Raw genomic sequence first — 10,524 nt, forward strand, 5'->3', positions numbered from 1 at the left:
TTATTTACCTAATCTGTGACTCTGTCTTGTCTGCTCAGCGGTTTCATAACAAGAAACTTTGCCTTATATGGAGTAATGATGGCACAGTGGTGATGATTATTTTGAAGCGCGGCCGCGGTTTACCAATAAGGCGCCGGGAAGTGAAACAACAAGCTTTAAGGGGCCCACTGATTAACAGTCCGCCGGACGGTATCGGCCTGTCAGTTAGAACAAAATTTTGACAGTTCCGAATAACTGACAGGCGGATACCGTCCGGCGGACTGTTAATCAGTGGGCCCCTTTAGAATATAACAGGAATTGAACAACATCAATTTAATAAAGATAAAGCGACAGTTAGAAGGATAAAGCGAATGAAAAGCAAAAGTCCTACACTTGGTTATACAGGGTGTTACTGACCATGGGGCTTTAAATCCAGGGCTCGATTCTACTAGCTAAACTGAGCTACTTTTATTATGGCACCAACCCCGACATCCCGAAAAAAATTTTCGGGATGTCGGGGTTGTTTTCATACATTTTGGCTGATCAGATGTCGACGTTTTATATGGAAAAGCCAAAAAAATTTCCCCGATTTTAGAGTTGGTCCCATAATAAAAGTAGCTCAGTTTAGCGAGTAAAATCAAGTCCTGGAATTAAAGCCCCACGGTCAGACACATACTGTATATGAAAGGGCATATCCTTACTTTGAATTCTTTTTAGGGTTCCGTACCCAAAGGGTAAAACGGGACCCTATTACTAAGACTTCGCTGTCCGTCCGTCCGTCCGTCTGTCACCAGGCTGTATCTCACGAACCATGATAGCTAGATAGTTGAAATTTTCACAGATGACGTATTTCTGTTGCCGCTATAAGTAACAACAAATACTAAAAACAGAATAAAATAAAGATTTAAATGGGGCTCCCATACAACAAACGTGATTTTTGACCAAAGTTAAGCAACGTTGGGAGTGGTCAGTACTTGGATGGGTGACCGTTTTTTTTTTGCTTTTTTTTTGTTTTTTTTTTTTGCATTATGGTACGGAACCCTTCGTGCGCGAGTCCGACTCGCACTTGCCCGGTTTTTATATGCCCGCATCTCTTTTAACAACTGTTACCTACAGGTGTCAACCTTGAACAATTTACCTAAAGTATCAACTAGATTTAATCAAAAATGTTGACAAACGTTGAATAGCGCTATGTGTGATATGACATAATCCAGAAGCTAACAAACAAGAACACATTCACATCGCTTACCGAGTGTTTAATTTTTTGCAAATTAACCTAACCACTTGTCTGTGTACAGTCAGCAGAAGTTGCTAAACGGGCGAGGTGTTCATAATTACCCTGACAGTCTTGACACTCTCTTATTCTCTTAACAATAGAGTCGCGTCAAGATCATTTTGAACAACTCAGCCGCTTAGCAACTTCTGCTGCTGACTGTATGATAAGGATCCTGATCGACATCTTAGTATATTTTGTTCGAAAACGATTTTGCTGCTCTATACAGCACAAATAGCACAACCGAGGTTTGAATCCACGATTTTTGACCATAAGTACCATCACACAGATATGAACGTTAACTTATTGTACAGCTTGGCAAAAAAAACCGGGCAAGTGCGAGTCGGACTCGCGCACGAAGGGTTCCATACCATAAAGCAAAAAAAAAAAACGGAAAAAATGCAAAATGAAAACGGTCACCCATCCAAGTACTGACCATGCCCGGCGTTGCTTAACTTTGGTCAAAAATCACGTTTGCTGTATGGGAGCCCAACTTCAATCTTTATTTTATTCTGTTTTTAGTATTTTTTGTTATAACGGCAACAGAAATACATCATCTGTGAAAATTTCAACTGTCTAGCTATCACGGTTCGTGAGATAGGTACAGCCTGGTGACAGACAGACGGACGGACGGACGGACGGACGGACAGCGAAGTCTTAGTAATAGGGTCCCGTTTTACCCTTTGGGTACGGAACCCTAAAAAGTAGAAATTAAAAAGTGGCAACACTGTGTCGTCGATATTAATCGATCACTGTAGTGTCGTCCAGTCTTCTTATAGAAATTGGTTTAAAAGGGACGACACTACAGTGTTGCTACTTTTTAATTCCTACTCTTTTTTGCCAAGCGGTTCCTACATCGTGTCTGCCTGCCAAAGATCTCGCACTGTTATTACATCTCAAAATTGGCGGTGTATTAAGTGAACGCAATTTTTCCGCAAATTTATTCTAATGAGATATTAATTAAAAACGCAAAGTTATTTCAGATATACAGGACAAGTTTTAAGTACACAAGTAGTTTCTAACCATTGCCACTCATTGCCTAAACTAATATGTAATTAAAAATAATAATTGTTAGTCAACAAGAGCGCAGCGCGCTCATTCTTTCTTTCGTGGTTAACAATGTTAACATAGAACAATATGTGATATAGCATTGTTAAATGTATAGGTACCTACGCCGGTATCTACTTATTTAGGTAGGCAGCAGAGCTGAGCTCTAAGTAATTCAATTGAATCCTAATTGGTGTTAACTGTGTAGACGTGTTTTGCCAATTTATGAGCGAAAAAGTTAACGAATTGCAAGATAGAGAAGTTAGTAAGCTTTACGTTTTTGAACTCAAACTAAATCTTAAGGCAGGTACAGTCAAGGAATTTAAATTCCGACCCATTTCGTACTTTGTCACAGTGACAATCAATATGAAAGCCGCTAGAGACCTCATACGGTTGTCACTGTGACAAAGTACGAAATGGGTCGGAATTTAAATTCCTTGACTGTACTTACCTAGCTAGAGTTTCCGATTTATTCAAAAACTTAAAATTCAATTAACATTATCAATTCGAAACCTTGATACCTACCTATATCGTTTTAGTCATCATTTAGTAAGTACTATATATTATTTTGAATTTTTGACGGTTACGTACTAGGTATTTTTACAAGTACCCTCTTCTTTTTATCCAAACAACTGCAATCAAGCTACATCCATAATGTTTTATTTCAAAATAAAATAGCAGAGTTTTCTAGTTCCTTAGTGTAGATCTGGAACATACCTAATAGCTGCCTACCTAACTTTAATATGTCGTCTATTCAAAGAGATATACACCCTACAACCCCTGCATACATGATTCTATTAGGCGCAGTGGGCATAGATTGGGAAACTGTTTGGCTTCTCCGTTTGACCCGTTAATTATCATCGAATTAACAAGTGCTTCCTTCAATGCCGAGGCAACATCCAAATGACTCGAGGAAACCCTTCAATCAAAAACAATCAAGAAAGATCGTTAAAACGGCCGCAGTATAAGTACCCGCAGCAGGGCTGAGTCTTGCTACCAATTACTTTCCATAAAATTTTATACCATTGTATCTACAAATCCGATTCGCAATGAACGGAAAACCAAAACTTATAGCGCGATTAGCGCGTATTTAAAATGTGAATTTGACAGTGATTTCCATCGCGCTATAACTTTTTTCTAAACTACTGAAATAATGGCTTACTCACCTTCGACATGACGAACTATTAAGCACTTCACTCCATACTAAAATAGTCTATTATTGCTATACACATTCGAAATCCGGAATCATTGTCGGTACCGTGTAATACCGTCAAACGCGCGATCAATACTGAAGCGCGTTGCCGGTACGCGAGCGTTCGTGTACGCATGCGCGGCGATGACTGACGATGGCAAGGCGCATGTTCCATCGAACGGAAACTTAATCTGACCTTTCTTGAACCTTAATGCAATGTGTTGAGACACGTAGTAAATGACTGTGTATCATCTTTTGTATGATGCGAAGGTTTACATACGGTGCGGTGTAGGTATATGCACGATGACCTGTGTTCCGAAGCCACCTAAATATCACCTAAAGCAGTAAAACACAATGACGTCAATGACATTGGTCAGACTAGTATTATCCCGGAATTGATTCTGGATTTACATAGGAATAAGCATGTATGCACCTAATGCACCTTTAAAAAAACACCGGCGGCGATAAGTAGGTATCTTGCTACTCGACCCACCGAACTGACCGAAGTGACCGAACCGAAGTCCGGTAGGTATCCGGTAATGCGCACTAATACACACTAGTCCGTAACATCACTATGTTCGAGGTTTACGAGGTTTATTGGAACCAAACCATGAGGCACCAATTATAACGTCAGTTTCATAAATTTTCATAAATGTTTTCATATGCTCTAATTCATCTCTAATTTTATTTATTTTCATGACGTGAATGTCAGTGATCTTACATTCTTTTTTATTTTCATTAAGTTACTATCAGCGACAAAACCTTCTTAGAGTTTTATTTTAAAAATACTAAAAAATAATATAACGTGTGGTGGAACAAATGGTGGAATTCATTTCCACATAAAGTCGTACTACTCGTACTTTTCTCTACGTCTATGGTGAAACCGGCGTAAGACCTGTCTAATGGTAAGCTAAAGCTAATATAAATTCATTCTGGTCAGGCTTTATAATGTTTGAGTGCTGCTGCACGCATGGCTGACCGTTTAAACTCTCCTTTTTTTTAAGCAAGCGACAACCTTTTGTTGGAAAGCGACACTTATACTTTTAGAGCTCCAAAGGCCTTACCGCGAAAACCGAAATTCGCTAGTCTTTCTCTTTTACTCCAATGAAAGCGTAATTAGAGTCCCAGAGAAAAATGTCCGCAATTTGCGAACTTAAATTTTCGCGGTTATAGCCCCGGTCCCCGGAAATTGTCTTGCACACTTGGCAGCACAAAAAATAATCGTGATTTTTTGACGTTTGCAACCCCGGAGTAAACGTCACTGTCAACGTCAAATCAAAACATCAAGTTGTTGCTTCTCGGCTAGAATGCTAAACGGCGATGAGTAAATATTTGTTTTTGGAAATTACAAATTAACCACTGCGTAACAAATACTATTCCCGTGTATTTAGTGAAGATCACACGCAGTATATGGTGGATATTCATATGTTGTATGGGGCTGACAGCAGAAAACATGGAAGAATTACTGTCATACGGAGCAAACAAAAGTAACAAAAAGAAAGTAGAAATGGATAAAATACTGCCGTTTGTTATCCTCCCGCTTTTGCTGCTTTTATCCGCGTGGTCACGAGCGATGACTATAGTCGTCATGGTGGCTATAGGTATGGGAGCCCTCTATGTTCATTCTAGGCCACGTCAGAAAAATAGGTAAGTACAAATTATTTAGCTATTTATGTATATTTATGATTTTTCCTATGAATATGTTTGTAGTTAACTTTTATGTGTTTCATCCTATCCCATCTACTTACAACATGATATATATATATTTGGGTTCGCTAAGTCATAGTTATATGAAAGGAAAGTATGACATTGGGTTATTTTATATGCTAATCAGTATGCCCATTCTCCTCCCACTCAAGTTAACAAAATTGCAAGGTGAATTCATTAGTACAAGTAGTTACTTCTAGGTATGAAATTTAAAACAACTTATCAAACCAGTAAAGTTTTATATCTTGTCTGAAGTCAAAGCTATTTCAGCCAATGAATAGAAAATAAATGGTTTATTAGATCAGATTAGACATTACCAGAGATCGGCGGGGGTGAGCTATTTGCCTTATAATATGACGTAAAACATGTCAAATTATAAGGTAAATAGCTCACCCCCGCCGATCTCTGGACATTACACAATTAGCCTTTGATTAACTTAAAGGTTTATGAATTACTTAATCAATAAAATGAAAATAACAACAATTGATATATTATTTTCTTCCATAAGCATCATAATGTTTGCCTAAGTCGCAAAACTCGGAACTCCTCCGGGGGAGTTACTAGGTTTGCGACTTAGGCCAACGAATTTAACAGAAGCTAACTGGATTTAAATTATATATATTTTAATTTATTTAACCCCTTAACGGATGACATATCAAACAACCCTCAAATCGAAATGCTGTGCACAACATTGTATCAAAACTAATAATGTGAATTGACTTCAATTCCAGGTCACCGTTCTTCCTCTCCTGGACTCTCTCTTCCGGGATATACCTGTTCCTGATCTTCGAGTTTGGTGTGATGCGCCTGCTGGAGATCACACAATTGGAGAACTTTGTGTTTCTTTTACTCGTGGCGTGCACTTGTTACTTCTTCTACAAGATGAAGGCAATTGCCGACTTTGAACTGGCAACTGGGTCATCTAAGGGAAAGGAATATAGGTAAGCTCAATTGGTACTGTGAAGAGGAACCCGTGTGTGTGTGTGTGTCAGAATGTAATAAAAACAGATTTAATCATGATCAGCCTGTATTAATATAATATTCAGTATGTTCAAAATTGTTTAATGCTTATTACTTCAGGTAACTTATTGGCATTCTAATATGGGTTTGATTTGTTTATCTTCAAGAATAGAATAATAAGAAAAGCTTTAAAAAATATTCTTTACACTTTACTAATGAACTGTATAATATTAAGAGGTAAGAGAGAGAGATGCTATTATAGTCAAAAATTAAAAAAAAAACCATTAATGCTATATCCAAAAAAAAAAAATTCAATGCCAAAAATGCCATTGTTAAAGATCAATCCATTGGCTTTGAATTGGTCCATTCATTGGAAAGCAGTAATGCCACAGACAGACATTGGCGTCAAACATACCTATAAATAACACTTTTTGCGTTGAGGCCTCAAAATGTATATACCTTTTTTACTTTTGATTCCAGTCCAGTTTTGACTTCAGACTCACATTATTGCCAGATATGTCAAATTGAAGTAAATGAAAGGTTCTTCCATTCAATATGGTAAGTGTTGTATTCTAATTTAAAAATGTTCAACATCGGTTGTTTTAACTTTAGGAACAAATCAAATCATTTTATTACATATATAAAATCAATTTTTAAATTTATACAGTGTGTTTTCTGTAACAGGAGCAATAAATTAAACTAAAGGCTGTACTCCTCAAACTGACCAACATTTGTTCAGCAACAGCAGCAGTTTAATTTATTGCTCCTGTTACAGGAAGCACCCTGTATAACCTATGGTGTTCTACATTTTTCAGGTGGGACTGCTGTGTGCTCCGACCAAACTACCCATGCTACCTAGCGGGTCAAATATTCGCGTTCGCAACACTGCTGTTCGGCACAAACCTGGCCCTGACCTCCGTCTGCCAGCCGTTCATACTGATCGGCACTATCCTGCTGCCTGAAGACTGCCAGGATGTGTACTATCAGATGGAGTAAGTTTAGGCATTTTCTACTGTAAACGTTCCCTCCCACCACCCCTCTAGTGCAAAGTTCTATGGTCTCTATTAGTGATAGCGGTACAGCCTGAAATTCGGGAATTAGCTAGAAATGGTGTTAAAGTTATGAAAATCGGCATGATCAATCTTTAGGCTATTTGAATCAATTTGACCCGTAGCACCAAATAATAAAAAAAACGGAAAGGAGTTATGACGTCATATTTTTTACGTATGGAAAAAAAATTTTTTTTTCAGAAACCAATTGTGTGTATTAAATGACCCTTTCGTTTAAAAAAAAGATGACGTCATAACTCCTTTCCGTTTTTTTATTTTATTTTTTGGTGCTACGGGTCAAATTGATTCAAATGGCCTAAAGATTAATTGTGCCGATTTTCATAACTTTAACACCATTTGCAGCTGATTTAGGTCTACCGCTAGTACTATATACGAATTCATAACGAAGCACGTCGACGTATACGCACACTAAATCATACGTAACTATAATATTTTTCTCTAAAAATGTATGTTGACTAAAAGCGAATTTTTTTTTATTGGTACATGTTTACCTGAGATAGTGATCTTTAATCTTTATTAACTTGTTTCCAGTCTGGCGATATGTTTCGCATCGTCGGTGTACGGAGTGGGATACCTGCTCATCATCACGTTCGTCCTGCTGCATCAACTGCTGGTTTACATACCTAAATACAGTGGTAAGTTTGTAAATAGAAGTCGAATTCAATAAATTAAGCAACCCTGACTTCGGATCCAGAGTCAGCTCAGGTTAATAGGGAATATTACGCATCAATCTGCGTAGAGGGCGTCACTAGCACAACCACTGGGCCTGCCGCCAGGCACGGGGGTCGGTATCAGGGCTATAACCGCGAAAATCGAAGTTCGCAAATTGCGGGGATTTTTCTCTGTCACTCTAATTACGCCTTCATTGGAATAAAAGAGAAAGATCCCCGCAATTTGCGAATTTTGGTTTTCACGGTAGCCGCTCAGTCTTGGCTATTCGATCGATAGAGAGGTAGATAACGATGTTTCGATTTTCACATTTCGCGGTAGGCCACCTGTAAACAAACTGCCTTGATGTATCAATGTCATAGTGGAAACTTGCCAAAAAACTGTGTTTAGACCTAGTATTATGTATAAAGTTACTCTACGGTTTACTGTGTGCACTAGTGCTGCACTTTGGCGGCAGAACATTGCAGTAATACTTCCTATTATATGAATAAGTGTGGCATACCGATAAATGCCACCAAATGCAAATAGCAAGGTGCAAATGCACAAACTCGCGACACAGAGTAATCAATGTGTACAGCTTGGCAAAAAAGAGTAGAAATTAAAAAGTGGCAACACTGTAGTGTCCCGTTTTCTTATATATATTGGTTTAAAAGGGACGACACTAGAGTGTTGCCACTTTTGAATTTCTACTCTTTTTTGCCAAGCTATATACAGCTTTCAATGTGAAGGCCAGCCACACTTTACCCGTATTCCTCACTTAACCGTATTGATCATTTAGATTTAGATAGATTTAGGTTGTTAAGCTAGTGTTTGACAATTGAGTTATCAACTTGAATATTAATATAAGAGTTATTTTTTCTGATTTCAGAACCCCAATGGCGGAAGATAGTCAACGTGCTGAATGTGTGAAACGAACATAATATAATACAACTGAGAAGCAATTTACGAGACTGAATCGTGTATTTTTAGTTTACTGTAGTGGTATTAATGAATTTAGTGTTCATTTCTGACTTACACACGCAGTTTTTGTGTTAAGAGACTCGAGTCTGTAAGGCTTTATACAACTAGGTACGCTTTCCATTGGCGTTGAGGAGGTTATGAGCCTAACCCGTTCAACGTCACGCCTATCGTGTACGGCGCGTCACCGTGAACTTTGTTGGAACGCAAGAAGGTTCATTTTGGGCTGTAGCTGCGCGCGTCAGTTGATGGCCTTGGCGGTCACAGGGCGAAAGAATATGACGTGCCCCGGACGCCAGGCGTTCGCGATTATTTAAGCGAAATTGAACTTTACGGAGTCCCGCATAAGTCTATTGCATTGGCGAAGCTGACGGCTGTGGTCGTCGTTGGCGTCCTTGGTTAGACTTTCCGATGACGGCAACAGCCGTCTGTGGCGGTCAAAAGGTTAAAAAGCCCTCCCAACACGTAAGTGTCAAAAATGTGTAGAAAAAAAGAGAAGTGTACCAACAGCAATATACTATGAGTGATTGTAATAGCGTTCGCTCAAAATAAGACTAGTAAGTATTTATTTATGTCATTATTCATATCGTGTCAAATCTATCAAACCGTTGATAATTGTATCCCTATCCGTCATATTGATATTTCTGATTGTTAGAAAGAGACAAAATTTGACAAATGTTTGTGAGAGGTTTCTAAGCTTTATTAATAAGGGGTTAATGTTTTAATGCAATAAGAGCAATAATTATATGAGGACTTGAGAAGCAAAACTTGATGGAATTAGTTTTATTTTTGGATTACTTTAGACATGTTTTTTTAAACTTGTATTAACGGTTTGTTTATGTCATTGAAACACTATAATGCTAAGTCAATATTTAATAATACAATCATATATAAAAATAAGTAGTTTAAAATTAGTATAGTAAATTATTAGCGAAACTTGCCACATAATTATCTGGGCTCTAAGGTAAAGAAGTGTAGACAACATCATATCACGAAACGAAAACGAACCGAATAACCGTAAAGTTCTTACAATAAAAGCCTTGTCAATTATATAAACATTCATACCCACTAAATTGGTTGTGGGCAACCTCCTAAGACTAGGATCTCGAGACGTTTATTGAACAATTTAGTCATTTACATTTCGGATAAATTAATTACTTATGGTAATCATGTTTTAGTTCTAAATTAAGTACCTACATAATTTTACAGTTTTCTATTAATAACTAATGGTATTAATATTTCACCTTTTATAATGTTATTTATTACAGATAATAATGTAACATAAAGAGTAATTTCATTTAACTTGATGTGTATATCTTTCTCAATGGTTGTAAATGACTTGTAAATAAGTATCTATTATGCTGTTAGATTTAGAACTTAACCCTTTATAAGGCATAAGGGTGTCAGGAATTATGCAAAATTGAACTCTATCACTTTGAAATAAAGTTCAAAATCAGGTGGGAAATATATTCCCTCTGCCTTATAAAGGCTTAATACTTACTAGACTAATCTAATAAGGGGCCTAAATGAAAATCCTTGATAGAAAACGCCAAACCAAACCAAACTTAAATAATGTATGGAAATTGGTATAATTAGACCAAGAAAAGTCTGCAGCGATTATGATAGCCCGCGAAGTGCAAGTATTATTAAACGTCAAACTTCTATGACAT

General features: G+C 37.5%; 2 protein-coding genes across 2 annotated transcripts in view; one reads left to right on the top strand and one right to left on the bottom strand.

Moving 5' to 3' along the window:
- The window catches only part of LOC134680027 (microtubule-associated protein futsch), a 151,399-nt gene extending 147,776 nt beyond the window's left edge, over positions 1-3,623 (bottom strand). Inside the window, exon 1 of the mRNA XM_063539009.1 lies at positions 3,466-3,623. Coding sequence (XP_063395079.1) covers positions 3,466-3,474 — 9 coding nt within the window. The 5' untranslated portion in view covers positions 3,475-3,623. The remainder of the gene's footprint in view (positions 1-3,465) is intronic.
- Positions 3,624-4,791: 1,168 nt separating this feature from the next.
- LOC134680177 (palmitoyltransferase ZDHHC23-B) lies at positions 4,792-9,096 on the top strand. Its single transcript, XM_063539258.1, has 6 exons — positions 4,792-5,138; positions 5,930-6,139; positions 6,639-6,716; positions 6,974-7,150; positions 7,760-7,863; positions 8,766-9,096. The coding sequence occupies exons 1-6, from the start codon at positions 4,924-4,926 to the stop codon at positions 8,804-8,806; spliced, it is 825 nt and encodes a 274-aa protein (XP_063395328.1). The 5' UTR covers positions 4,792-4,923; the 3' UTR covers positions 8,807-9,096.
- Positions 9,097-10,524: the final 1,428 nt, after the last annotated feature.

Source organism: Cydia fagiglandana, chromosome 1 (assembly GCF_963556715.1).
Source record: "Cydia fagiglandana chromosome 1, ilCydFagi1.1, whole genome shotgun sequence".
In the NCBI taxonomy this organism is placed as follows: domain Eukaryota; kingdom Metazoa; phylum Arthropoda; class Insecta; order Lepidoptera; family Tortricidae; genus Cydia; species Cydia fagiglandana.

What these genes read in the sequence shown, in the direction of transcription:
- LOC134680177 (XM_063539258.1), top strand. Translation starts at nt 4,924, where the DNA reads ATGGGGCTGACAGCAGAAAACATGGAAGAATTACTGTCATACGGAGCA. An exon ending in AGGCCACGTCAGAAAAATAG is followed by an intron (nt 5,139 to 5,929) that starts GTAAGTACAAAT and finishes CTTCAATTCCAG; the next exon opens with GTCACCGTTCTTCCTCTCCT. An exon ending in GATGTGTACTATCAGATGGA is followed by an intron (nt 7,151 to 7,759) that starts GTAAGTTTAGGC and finishes ACTTGTTTCCAG; the next exon opens with TCTGGCGATATGTTTCGCAT.